The 13,519-nt window shown below is 51.2% G+C and overlaps 1 protein-coding gene across 2 annotated transcripts; it reads right to left on the bottom strand.

Annotated features, from left to right (window-relative positions):
* Positions 1 to 270: 270 nt before the first annotated feature.
* Positions 271 to 11,638, bottom strand: KAT8 (lysine acetyltransferase 8). Of its 2 annotated transcripts, none has more exons than XM_072836582.1 (11): positions 10,554 to 11,638; positions 9,116 to 9,190; positions 8,861 to 9,036; positions 4,915 to 4,968; positions 4,650 to 4,814; positions 3,786 to 3,875; positions 1,459 to 1,599; positions 1,268 to 1,361; positions 1,024 to 1,174; positions 730 to 884; positions 271 to 443 (listed from the first exon to the last, which is right to left on the bottom strand). In XM_072836582.1, exons 1-11 carry the CDS (start codon positions 10,762 to 10,764, stop codon positions 379 to 381), a joined length of 1,377 nt encoding a protein of 458 aa, XP_072692683.1. In that variant the 5' UTR covers positions 10,765 to 11,638; the 3' UTR covers positions 271 to 378. The 2 variants fall into 2 exon arrangements, with proteins under 2 accessions (XP_072692683.1, XP_072692684.1); XM_072836583.1 differs by lacking the exon at positions 10,554 to 11,638 and adding an exon at positions 10,406 to 10,493.
* Positions 11,639 to 13,519: the final 1,881 nt, after the last annotated feature.

The following is a 13,519-nucleotide window of genomic DNA, read 5'->3' as shown; positions in this document are numbered from 1 at the left end:
CTTCTGAACTGGGGCTGCCTCTGGGCAGCAAGTTTGCAAGCAGAGAAAAGGCCCCAATCTTGCCCCATCGGCTGCCATGCTCTTGAACCTCGATTCCTAGACTCCGGAGGACTGAGCCCCCACCGGAACTGGGCTTGGGCTTGGATCTGGGGTGAGGGCTAGAAGGAACAAGCAGGAGTAAAATGTTTTCGAGCACAACTGCTGTGTGTGTGACCCTCCACGAAGAATGTCAGCTCTTGGCCTCTCCCTCTCACCTCCAAAGTCCAGAACCACTGGCAGAACTCACTTTATTAAAAAAATGACGAAATAGGTCTGTACATATTTACAGGCAAGGGGGGCAAGGAGGCACAGGTCCGGCAGCGGGGGCACACAGGCTGCTCACTTCTTGGAGAGTTTGACTTGCTTGTGCTTGGGGGGTGCCCACTTGAGACAGACAGAGTCCACTGCGGGGGGGGTGGGGGGAGGAGAGGCGTTAGAGGCGGGGCTGGGCCTCTGGGCCCAGGCCAGGTTTCACCTCTAGGTGAGAACAAGGACATACTGAGTCCTGGGGAGGGGGCAGGGAAGCCTGGGAATGAGTAGCCTGCCTCAGGCTTCCGTCTGTCCTTCCTGGGGAGCTGGTCAGACAGGTTTGGGATCATGTAACAGCAAAAAGGTAGCCTTGGCTCCCAGTAGATCTCAACACCCCCCCACCACTACCACCACACACATCCTGGGCAGCCCCCCACTTACCTGTGATGGGTGGTTTTTTATACTGGGCACTTTTGAGGTGTTCTTCTACCAGCTTGGGTGTGACACAGATCACATGCTGGCCCTTCCAGTACTTGACCATGTTGAGGGACTGCAGGGTGCTGATGATGTCATTCTGGGTGATGCTGGTCATCTGGCTGCAGAGAGGGACAAGAGAAGATGCTGAGGAGAGTTCTCTTGAGGGCTCTAACTGGGACAGCAAAAAGGGACAAGGACCCAGGATCATGGCCAGTCTTAGAAGAGTCTTTCCCTCTCAAAGGGTCCCAAGACCCTCACCTCAGGTCCTTGATGGACAGTGTGCCCCGGAAATCTCGCAGAATCTCCAGCAGGACCCAAGACCAGTAGCTGCGGTAGCTAAGCTTGCCCAGGTCAGACAGCGGCTTCTCCGGGGAGCCGACTGTGCTCTCGAGCTTGGAGAGCTCATAGCCTGGCAGTGATAGAAAGGAGGATTCTGCAGGCCCAGCCCCCCTTGGCACCCACCCTGCAGTACCCCTCCCTCTACAGGCCGGGAACCACTCACTGAAGGCAATGAGAAATTTTCCATAGCCGCGCCGCTGGTATGGAGGCAGGGTCAGGATGCAGGCCACATTGTTCCCATCTGGAGACTCCTTCTCCTACAGGGGTGTGTGGTCAGGACCTCTGGGGAGGCTCAGCCCCTCCTGCAGTCCGTAGTCCCCACCCACCCTCAGCCTGGCCTTCCCAACCCAGCACCTTGGAGAAGTAGCCAACGATGTGGGCTCCCTGCCTGTCCACCTCAGTCAGGATGTAAAAGACGAAGGGCTCCACATCGAAGTACAACGTCTTGTGGTCCAGGAAGAGCTTGGCCAGTAGACACAGGTTCTGACAGTAAATCTGAGCAGTGGGGAAGGTGGAAGCAGCCTCAGGGAGCGGGTATAACTACCCCCACCTGGCTTCACTGAGGCCTGGCAATGGCTGCCATCCTGCTCTGCAAATGCCAGGCTCCAGAGGGCAGCTGGTGCTGGGCCGGTGAAAAGTGGGCACCTTCCCAGAACAGGAGTATTCAGAATTGAAAGGACTCTTATAGTCATTATCTGATGGACAAGGAAGCTAAAAACCAGAGAGCTGGATTAAACAGTGACCACGGCTTTTTTTTTTTCTGGTGCAAAAAGGTGGGTTTTTGTTTGTTTGTTTTTAAGAGAGAGTGTGCGAGTGATGGGGGGTGGTGGCAGAGGAAGAGGGAGGGAGAAGCCCAAGCTGACTCTACACCGAGGGCAGAGCCCGATGTAGGGCTTGATTTCATTACCCCAAGATCATGACCTGAGCCAAATCAAGAGTCAGGCACTCAACTGAGCTAACAGGTGCCCCAAAGGTTTTTGTTTTTGTTTTTTTAATTATAGCATGGGGACAGGACCCATGGACAGAAAAAGCTCTCTCACTCTCTTTTTTTAAAGATTTTATTTTGAAGTAATCTCTACACCCCACAAAGGGCTGCAACTCACAACTCTGAAATGAAGAGTCACCGCTGAGCCATGCTCCACCGACTGAGCCAGCCAAGTGTCACAATCACTTCTGAGTGCTAAATAGGAGTTCAATCTTCAGGGACATTAACTCTTATGTTTCAGATCAGGAAATAGGCTCAGAGGAGATAAGTGGCTGGTCTAAAGTCCCATGGCTGGGGACTACTAGGACCAGATTCAAACTGGTATATGAGTTATGTTTTGTTCACAGCTGCATCTCCAACACCTAGTACAAGGCTACGCATGAAGCTTGGTGCTTGGTAAATGTTTGCTGAATGGATGAGCTTTAAAAAACCTGATCACAGAGGATGAGCTGTTTCCCCACTTGGCTGTACTCCTCTGCTGCACTTCAGCAGCCTTCCTATAGGCCCAGACACTCACCCAGGCTAGAGACCAACAGCAGGAGGGACAAGAAGACCCTGAGGCCCTCTGGCTTATGACATCTTTCACATCCACTCTTATGTGACCCAACGATGATCAAGTCCAACATTGCTAGCCCATTTTACTCGGAGGAAACTGAGGGTTCTGGAAAGGGGAAGTACTTGGCTGAGGCTTCAACGTGCAGAGGGACAACGTTGCAGAGCTAGAAAGAAGACCCACACCTCCTGCTGGAACCCTTTCTGCCACTCCCCCTGTTCATGCTCAGAAAGGCAAAGCAGGGGACCCACTCCAGGCTAAGAGCAAATATTCTCCTTGAGTTATTTAACTCAAGGCTGACTGAACTGGACCGAAGGAGGTCACCAATAATAACAAAGGCCCATGTTTACTAAGCAGACACAGTGTTAAGTACTTGACATTGCTGTCTCATTTGTGCCATCAACAGTCCTATTAGGTAAACATTATCATGACTCCTATCTTACAGATGAGGAAACAGGAACAAACAGTGTTAAGTAACCTGTCCAAGGTCAGCTAGTAAATGACAGCACAATTTGAAGCAGGAGCCACTCAGAATCCTGCCCTCTCTGCCTTACCCTCTACTGCCCTTCCATGGGAAACAAGGAGATCTGGTGAGGCCTTCCCAGACTGACCAGGCAAGGCCAGGTGCTCCGTGGCAGCAATGCAGGCCCCAGATGCCCCACCCTGCCCCATGGAAGTCCTGCCAGCAACAAGGAACTCGAAGGGCAAAGGGAAGGGCGAAGGGCGGTCAGAGCCACACAGCTCTCAGGCAGAGTCTCACACAAAGCAGTCCCCTCCCAGGAAAAAAACCTTTCCTTCAGGCAGAAAGAGAAAGCACTTCTAGAAGCAGCCTCAGGCGTGACAATTTCTACCCTGGGTGCCAGAACCGCCCAAAACTAGTAAGTTAGCCCATCAGGAGAAAAGTCTTCAGGGACAGAACAGAAACCTAGTCCCCAAGGCTGGTACCACAGGCCCATATGTTTACCATGCACCAACCACAGGCCAAGTGCCAGGCTAAACATGATCCTACAGGCTTTTCCCTGGGGCGGGGGGTGGGGGGGTTGTCCTAAGACTGGCCTCTACCCTTTAGTGACAAGGAGGATCGTTCAGGAGGTGCTAGAGCTTCTCCCCATCTCCCCACAGCACTTCGGCCACCTAACTCACCTTGTGGTCTTTGCCGTCTACCTCATACACAGAAATGTTGCTCTTGCGATAGATCTCCTTCCCTGGAGGCTGCCGCCACTGACACTGGCCCTGGGGGTGGGGATGGGGAAATAAAGGCTGGAGACCTTGAGGTTTTCTGCTAGGTGTCCCCATCCCACCCTGCGTGGCTTGCAACAGGTCTCCACTGCTCTTTCCCAATCTACAGACCCTGGGCTCCATGCCTTACCTACATCAAGCAACCCTCCCAGCTACCTGAGGAGACAGAGCCTATTTTACAGATGAAGAAACTGAGGCACAGAGAGGCTAAGTAACTGGCTTGAGTAGCACACGGCTGGATGGTATCAAGTTCAGGTCAGCCTGGCTCTGGAGGGCTCTGATCCATGACAATGGCAATGCCTACACCATAAAGGCTGGCCTCAGGTCACCCCTTTGGGACACAGCCTACCACACTAGTGCTGCGAGCCCCGGGCATCCCAGCCCCGTCCCACCCCTGCCAATGCCTCCCATCTGTCCACACCTTCCAGTCCCCACTGCTCAGGGGCTGTGCTTGTTTCCTCTTTTGCACTGAGGAATCTGGCACTGGGCTGGCCTTGATAAACATGTAGTGTTGGGCTTGACCTGAGGAGGCGGGAAGGGTAGGAATTATTGTCCCCATTCCACAGAGGAGGAAACTGAGGCCTGCGCAAAGGCAGCAGGCTAGCCAAGGTCAACCTGGCAAAGGCCAGGCCAGGCCTAGCACCCGGGTCTCTAGCATTTCCTCGGACCCGGCTCCTCTGGACCTGTCTCTCCCCCCTATCATTGCAGCCTCAGCCCCTCAGCCTCCACACCCGCCTCTCTCGCCAGGCTGGGCCAGCACCGGCTCACCAAGTGGAAGCGGTAGCTCTTCTCAAATTTCATGTACTTCAGGCAGTACTCGCAGAGCCACAGCTTGGGCTGTTTCCCATAGTCCTCGGGGAATGGGGAGAAGTACCAGGCGTCGATTTCGTAGTTCCCGATGTGGATCTTGTCCACATACTTCACCTTGGTGATCTGCGGACAGGGCAGGAGCAGAGGGCGGCAGCTGGCTCAGCCCAGGGGCCAGGAGAGCCGGCGAGGGGCCGCCCACAGTCAGAGCCCTGCCCCAGCTTACCGCCTCATGCTCCTTCTCCAAGGCTGCAGTGGTGGGGTCCATCTCGGCATAGGTCTGGGCAAGGACAGAGCCATGAACAGAGGTGAACAGAAGTGGCGGTTGAGCTATCTCCCCAACCCCCGTACCCCCCGTGCCCGAACCCAGTGCTTCCCTCCTGTCTTCCAGGCCTCAGCACCCGATTGGCAGTGGAACCACAGGAACAGCTAACTTGTTTTACCTGGTTTTGAAGCTGGCCAGGCCAGGCTCCTCTCCTACCTTCCCATCCACTCTCACACCCCTGCATCCCTGATGCCCACGTGTGAACCTTTTGCTAGATGAACAGGGCGGGATCAGAAGGCCTGGTTCCAGTCCTTGGGCTGGTAAAAGCTTCAGCTATACAAAAGGATCAATCCAGCTCTGCCAAAATTGCCATGAGACACATGAATAATAGACTGGATCTTCTGTCCCCAAAGCAGGAACTGATGCTGGACTCCCCAGCGTGATTGGATCTCTTTCCCGAGCACCAGATCCAGGGATCCGCCTGCTCCTGGGCCTGCTCCCCGACGTTCCCTCCACAGGTATCCCAGGCTCTAGGTGTCCAGAAAGGAACTCAATCTGTACCCGCACAAACCTATTCATCCTCCTGGGGTTGCCGTCTCACTGGGTGTGTCACCCCCAGTCCAACTTCCCAAGACCGATTGCAGGTCTGCTCTTAAGACTCCTCCTCTTTCCAACCCAGCACTCAAGTAAGGGCCAGGGTCTGTTGATTCTACCTCCTTGATGTCTCTGCTATCAGTCCCTCTCTGGAACTCTCTTTTGTCCAACTCCAAATAGCCACCACCACCATCTCAAGTCCGGATAATGAACTAAGCCTCTGCAGAGTCCCAGCCTCTGGTCGCAGCCCCTTCATGTCTACACTTCCCACACCCCTCTTTTTGTGGCTTTTCCACATTGAGCATGCAGTTCCCTCTCCGGCTGCCAACAAAAACTGCATCCTCAACCTCAAACAGAGTGTGAGCCAGCGGAGGGTGGGATGAGGCAGTTTTGTGAGCCACGGTGTCTAACTGTGCTCTTTCCTGTCCTTCAAGGCCTCGTGCCCTGCCCCCGCCCCCCCTTCCCTCCTTCGGGAGGCCTGACTGAACTCTTCTGACACAGAATACACCCTCTCCTTCCCAAGCACCCTCTCACTTCCCAAGTGGCTAACCATGATCCCCTCTGCCTCCTCCCATTTGCTTCCCCTTAAGTCCTTAGAAAGCGGGGACTTAAAGTCATGTCACTCACAGCACATCCTGTTCCTAAGCCAGACTCTGTAGGAGCAACCACAGCCTGATAATAGAGAGGGGACCCAAGGTCTCTGACCTATACCAGAGCAGACAGCAGTCTTGCCCTGCAGTTGAGAAGGGAGAAAGGACCCAGAATTTTACCCAGACCCCCTTCCACCAAGCACTTTGCCTGTATGGTCTCACATAACCTTTCAGCCACCCTGAGATGTAGCCTTCTTATTTCTAGTTTACAGAGGAGAAGTAAACAGGCACAGAGGTCACTTGCCCTTGGGGACTAGCTAGCTGCCATTTATTCCAAGTGCCAAACACTCCACAGGCATTATTTCCTTTAGTCCTCACAAAGAGCCTGAGACAAGAGTGCTCATTCTCCACACTGCACAAAGAGGAAACTGAGGCACAGAGAGGTGAGGTTACAGAACTGGTAACCAGCACCGCTGAGCACAGCACCACTGAGCACAGGCCTCTGGTTGGTCCAACTCCCAGTCTCACCCTAGCAAAGATGAGGGAAGAAAGATTTTCCTCCTCATATGCCTCTTTAAAAACCCACTTCCCAACTCTCACAAAAGCCAATCCTCTTCTGCAAATGAGTTAAAGAACTACAAAAACACTACTTTTCTTAAATGCTGCAATTTATTTAGAATTAAACATTAATTAGGCTCTGATGAACCTTGCTGATTATTAACTCGCAGATTGTCCTTCCTTTGATTTTATCACCACCAGGCTACTGTCATCCACCCTGCTGACTACCAGCTTTGAGGTACATTTTGAGATTTGCCAGTGCAACCTGGTTGAGGAACTGAGAGAAACTGAGACCCAGCCATATGTGGCTATTTGAATTCATTAAGTTTAACACAAATTTAACTTTTAACCACCCTAGACACATTTCAAGTACTCAGGCACCACATATGGTTAGTGGGGCTACTCCATCAGACAGTACAAATGGATTTCCACTTATCACAGGAAGGCCAATTGGACAGTGCTGCCTTAGACTTCAAGGGGTCTTTCTAGCTCAGGGTATTTCTTTCTTTCTTTTTTTTTTTTTTAATCACAACCCACAGTAGGAAGCCCTGTAAACCAGTTGACGTGTTTGTATATACACCTTACGTGTATTTGTATGTGAAATAAAAGCTTCTCAAAAACAACACTTACCTTTAATAAACTACGATGTACTCTGATATTTCCTATCTTAGCCTTTCTTTCTTTCTCTTTTCTTTTTAGTAGGCTCCACACCCAGTGTGGAGCCCAAAATGGGGCTTGAACTCAAGACCTGAGCTGAGATCACTTAACTGACCAACCCATCCAGGCACCATATATATGTGTATATATACATGTACATATATATTTTTTAAAGTAATCTGTCCACCCAACATGGGGCTAGAACTCATGTCCATGGAATCAAGAGTTGCATGCTCCACCAGAAGAGCCAGCCAGGCACCCCTCTTTCTTTCATTTCTAAATTTCAAAGCCTGTTAGAGCCCACTGAACTAATTTGGTTGTGCCCCACAGTTGGAAAAACACTGCCCCAAAGCACACAATGAGCACTCAGAAGGATGAAACTAATGAATGTCTAAGTGCCTTGAGAATTCAATAAACCCTGGTCTTGTTTACACTCCCCATTTTACAAATCAAGAAACTGAGGCTCAGAGTCGGGAGGACATAACCCCTAGGAGCAACATGGATTGGGGAAAAGAATCCAGGTTTTGGATCAAGAAGAATCCTTCTAGGTTTTGGAACAAGTGGCCCAAGCTTCTAGGATGTGGCAAAGTAATGGTTAAGGGCCGAAGTAGGACAATCCAGTTGGAGAATCTAATTCCTGACTGGGTTCTTAAACCTCTCTGTTCTTCCCCTATAAACTGGAGATAATGATGATGCTTACCTCACAAGGTTGCTGTGAAACTTCAGTGAGATCATGTATTCAAATACTTAGCCTATAACTTTGGCTCGCAAGCCAATAAATATTTGCCATTATTATTCTAATTCCAACCCACCCTTTTACTAGCTGTGTAACCTTGAGCATGTTACCTAACCTCTCCAATCCTGCTTCCTCATCTACAGAAAGAAACCATTATCCCTGTAGCATTGACTTGTTAGGAAGAATATGATGAGCTTATGTATGTGCATGGCTTAGCAAGGTGTTTAGCAGAAGCAAGTGCCCAATATCATTCATTCTCTTCCTTCTTTCTGGATTTCAATTCTTTGTCTAAGGTGGCCCAGCAAATAGGAGAAAAAGGGGGCTACTGGTGCAGAGGTCTAAGTTCCAGTCCCAGCTGTGCCTGGGTGAGACTGTAGCCAAGTATTTGCCCTCTCTGAGCCTCACTTTTCTTCTCTGTGAAGAGTATCTGATAAAACACAGGTAAAGTCCCTGATACCCTGTAGGAGCTTAAGAAATGGGAGTCGCCAAGCGCCTGGGTGGCTCAGTCAGCTAAGTGACTGCCTTCAGCTCAGGTTATGATCCCAGCGTCCTGAGATCAAGCCCTGAGTTGGGCTTCCTGCTCAGTGGGGAGTCTTCTCTCTCTCCCCCTCTGCTCCTCCCTCCACTCATTCTCTCTCTCGTAAATTAAGTCTTAAAAAAGAGGGAAAGAAAGAAATGGGAGCTGCTTTGATTTTGGCCCTGGGACCCAAGGGAGTTGGCAGAGGCAGAGCTGAGCCTCCTGGGGCCTTGGAGAAGGGGAGGGGGCCCGGACCTTCTGCACATGGTTGATCTCATCATGCTTGCGCTTTTGGTTGCGAGTGATCTTGCGCTCAGGCTGCTCAGCCAGCTCACTCAGGTACTTCTCCGAGTTCTTCTGCACGGCATCTTTTACTGTCTTGGTCAGCGCCAGCCGGTTCTTGTCTACCCATTCGTCCAGTCGCCGGTTAACTGTGAGGATGGGCCATGAGGGGGCTGCCCTTTTACCTCCCACCCCCCACCCAGGCCCGGATACCCGCAAGTCACTCACAGCCCACATAGTGTACATAGAATTCCTCTCGGCCCTCCTGATCATTCACTCGAGACTGAATCACTTCAGCAGAATCTGTGAAAGAAAAAAAGGCTAGGATCATCAGGAAGGCAGGCAGGACTGGAACAAAAAGGATCCCTGACATGGAAGAGCGGTTTCCAGATCCAGGGCCACATATAAGTGAACATCACATGGCTTCATCTGCCATTTCATCAATCGCTGCCTGCAAAGTGGGCCAAGTTGGAGCTGTTATTCTTACTTTGCAGACGAAAATCAGAGGCTTACCCACATTCACATATTTGAAAAGGAATAAGAAGCTGATATTTAACTGAGTTTAAGTCTGGCTCCAAATTCAATGCTTGTTTTATACTCATCTATTCATTTGTTCAGGAGTCATGAGGGCTGGCTCTGGGTTTATACATTATCCTAGCTCCTCACTTCTTTTATTTAACTGCAAATTATTCTGGTTGAGCCTCGGTTTCTTTGCCTACAAAACAGAGATAATAGTGCTACCTCGGAGGGTGAGTTAATGACTCTAAAGCTTTAAGCTTTTAGCATGGTGCCTGACAACCAGCAGCCCATTCAACAGATGAGTAAGGCACCCACTGTGTGTCTGGCCCTATGCTCGTTATTGCTGGGCAGAGAGGGCACAGCAGTGAATCACAAGAGTTCCTGCCCTCCCCAAGTTCGCACTTTGATAGAAGACGCAGACAGACAATGACAACATCATGTCAAATACACTGTGGCTGACTGAGGTATGAAGAAAATGTTGCAGGCACATACAGAAAGGAACGACTCACTCTGCCTGGAGGGAGCCCATAATGACATCACAGGAGCTATGGTATGTTAAAAGGCGGAGTAGGAGCTGGCCGGCAGGGGCGGGGCGGGGCGAGGCGGGAGAAAGGGGGACAGGGGCATTCAAAGCAGCGGGCACCGGCGTATAAAGCATATGGTCTTCAGGGGGCACCATGTGGTCTGGTCTGGCAATGGCCTTTGCGGGGTATGGGGGGGCGGGCAGAAACCAGAGAGGTCGCAAAGAGGCACGCCATTCTAAGGAATTTGCGGCTTATGTTGAACGGGAGGGAAGGGAAAGGGAAGCTCGTTTCTGTGTTTCCGGAGGGCCTTCCCGCTGGCGGTTGTAGAAGAGGGCTGGAAGAGGAAGTCGCAGACACGACAGACACCAGCAAGAAACCACGGTTTTGTTTGCAAAGGCAGGGGAGCCTACGGCTGGACAAGCAAGTGGGTTGGGAGCTCTACACAGCACTAAAGGAACTTGGTTGCTGTCCTCACCGGAGTTTGGAGGTGGCGTCCCGGAGAGGCCGAAACTCTGCGTTCTACCCTCAAGCCACGCCCTCATGACGCCCAGCCCCTCGGAGAACCCGCCCTTAGACCCCGCCCCCCTCAGGTCCCACCCCCAGGCCGTGGGCCCCGCCCTCACGCCAGGTGCTGTCCGGGCGTCGGCACAGGTACGTTTCTCCGATCTCCACGGTGACTTCCGGCTCCCCGCGCGCCGGGGTCGGGGGAGAGACTCGGCCCGGGGACGGGGCGGTCCCCTCGACCGCCGCATTCTCCCCGGGCCCGGGATCGCCCTCCCCCGCGACCCCTGAAGTCGCCGCCGCAACCGCCGCAGCTGCTCCCTGTGCCGCCATAGCAGTACTGCAGGTGACGCCAGAATCCCGCGCCGCGCAGCACTTTTAGTTCCGGGTCAGAGACGCGTGGCGGAGACCGCTGCCGGCTCGAGGGTGGGGTCTGTGACGTGGCAGGAGCTCATTGGTCGGTGCAGCCTTCCCGCGGCCCCGGGACGAGTTTGACCTTTCTGTGCGAATTGCCCTGGAATTTTTTTTTTTCTTTTTCCGTACGGAAATACGGTTGAACTCTGCGTGGAAAGAGGAGAAAGACTTTCCTGATGTGATGACTCAGCTCGATCTTCTTAAAGGGCCTGGTACCTGAGGAAGCCTGGATATGTCAGTTACCCGAGGCGCTGCCCCCGCTTTACCGGCACCGGGATGGGCCAGAGCGGCCTCCCTGGCGGCCGGGCCTTAGGGCCTTGAGCCTGCGCTTAGCACGCACCTCTGCGCCGCTCATTCCGCCATCCTAGGCCAGATCACCCCTTTTATAAAGATTGAAGAAATTGCCTTGCTTGTTCAAGGTGAGGGAAACAGGACGGCTGTGTTTTGGGATCGCCAGTAAATTGCTCTCCTAGAATAAAACCTTCCTAAGGAAACCAGCCCCCCCCCCCCCCCCCCCCGCAAACGTCCCCTAAACAAACTAGTCAAAGGCAGTGGATGAACATACTAGAGAGCGTCTTGGGCTTAGTGACTGAGGAATCCCGGATACGGACCCTGCTTTGGGTAAATTGTACAAGGGCGTCCGTTCTCAGCGTGGTAAAGGTTAAACTATAGTAACTATATGATCCATATAACTATATAAAGGGCAAGCCATATATTTACCTATCTCGTGTGTATATACGACAAGCGTGTTGCCCAGTGCCAAAAAGGGTTGGCGCTTAATAAACATTCTTTTTGGCCATTCTCTGAATCTTCTTTTGACTTATAAATTGGTTATTGGAGGGACGCCTGGGTGGCTCAGTATTTGAGCGTCTGCCTAGAGCTCAGGTTGTGATTCCCCCACTGGGCTCCCCGTAGGGAGCCTGCTTCTCCCTCTGCGTAGGTCTATGCCTCTCTCTGTGTCTCTCATGAATAAAAATCTTAAAAAAAAAAAAAAAAAAAAACGGTTACTGGGATTAAAAGCAATTCTAAGGAGGTGGAATGCTCAAGGCCTAAGGATGGGGGCCAGGCTCCAGATCAAGAAATAAAGGAGTGGGATCCCCGGGTGGCTCAGCGGTTTAGCGCCTGCCTTTGGCCCAGGGTGTGATCCTGGAGACCCGGGATCGAGTCCCACGTCAGGCTCCCGGCATGGAGCCTGCTTCTCCCTCCTCTGTGTCTCTGCCTCTCTCTCTCTATGTCTATCATAAATAAATAAATCTTTTTTTAAAAAAAAAAGGAAAAAGAGGAGTTTGTTGGGGTGGGGGATGAGGTGATGGCAGTGCGAAGTGCTGGTAATTTGGCTTTGGGGAAAATTAGAAAGAATTGGGGGTGGGCAGTGAATGCCAAGTGTCTGGCTGGATAAGAATTGGAAGAAGTACGTCAGGCAAGAAAGAATTAAAATTTAAAAAAATTTTTTTAAAAATGAAAGAATTAAAATTGTAAAGCTTGGGGCGCCTGGGTAGCACAGTCGTTTAAGCACTGGACTTGGTTTTAGCTCAGGTCATGATATCAGGGTTGTGAGATGGAGCCCTGCACAGGGCTATGTTAAGCATAGTGTCTGCCTATGACAGTCTCTCCCTCTCCCTCTCCCCAACCTCTAAAATAAATAATTAAATTTTTTAAAAAAAGAATTGTAATGCTTTCTCTCACTCCTTATCCCATCCCCTATCTTCAAGACTGTTATTTCCTCCACCCAGGGTTCTGGTGCCTCACTTTTGACTTCACTCAACGTCTTGTTACAAGGAGGCTGTCCTTGCTAGTTGAGGATTAGCCTAGGCTTCATAAATCCCTGATCCAGGTTACTACACCAACCTCCTCACTGTTCTCCCTCTAATCCTCCTTCTAATGTGCAAATCTCCCTGTTCCTTCTAGAGCTGTGTAGATGCTTTACCCAGACCCTCTGAAATCTTTTTGTTGCTTCTTCAGATCTACATTACCTTTGATGTGCTTTCAAAAGCCAGATGCTTTTTGTCAAACTATCCTTTGGGCTAATAGAGCTGTTTTGCCCCCCACAAAATTGAAAAGAGGGTAGGGGTGCCTGGGTAGCTCAGTTGTCTAAGTGTCCATCCAGGATCCCTGGGTGGCGCAGCGGTTTGGCGCCTGCCTTTGGCCCAGGGCGCGATCCTGGAGACCCGGGATCGAATCCCACATCGGGCTCCCAGTGCATGGAGCCTGCTTCTCCCTCTGCCTATGTCTCTGCCTCTCTCTCTTTCTCTCTCTGTGAATATCATAAATAAATAAAAATTAAAAAAAAAATAAGTGTCCATCCAGTCCCGATTTTGCCTCAAGTCATGATCTCAGGGATGTGAGACTGAGCCCTATGTTGGGCTCTGCTCAGAGCACAGCGCAGAGTCTGCTTAGGATTCTTTCTCTCCTTCTCCCTCTCCCCCTCCTCCTCTCTCTCAAATAAATAAAATCATTAAATAATAATATTTAAAAAGGCTGCAAAGGGAAGTTTTCAGTTTGGAAGCTTAAGTACCTACCCACCCCTGCTTCCCAACACAGACATTAACGAACCATTGTCAAGCAGAGTTCATCCATGACTGTGGAACATATAGCTCTCTTGCCTCCAACTCTAAGGCAGAACTTACTAGCAAACTCTGAACTTTTGCCTGAGATGACATCCTTGTTTAGCCTC

This window comes from Canis lupus, chromosome 8, assembly GCF_048164855.1.
Source record: "Canis lupus baileyi chromosome 8, mCanLup2.hap1, whole genome shotgun sequence".
Classification (NCBI taxonomy): Eukaryota; Metazoa; Chordata; class Mammalia; order Carnivora; family Canidae; genus Canis; species Canis lupus.
This window is presented reverse-complemented; position numbering and strand designations above follow the sequence as displayed.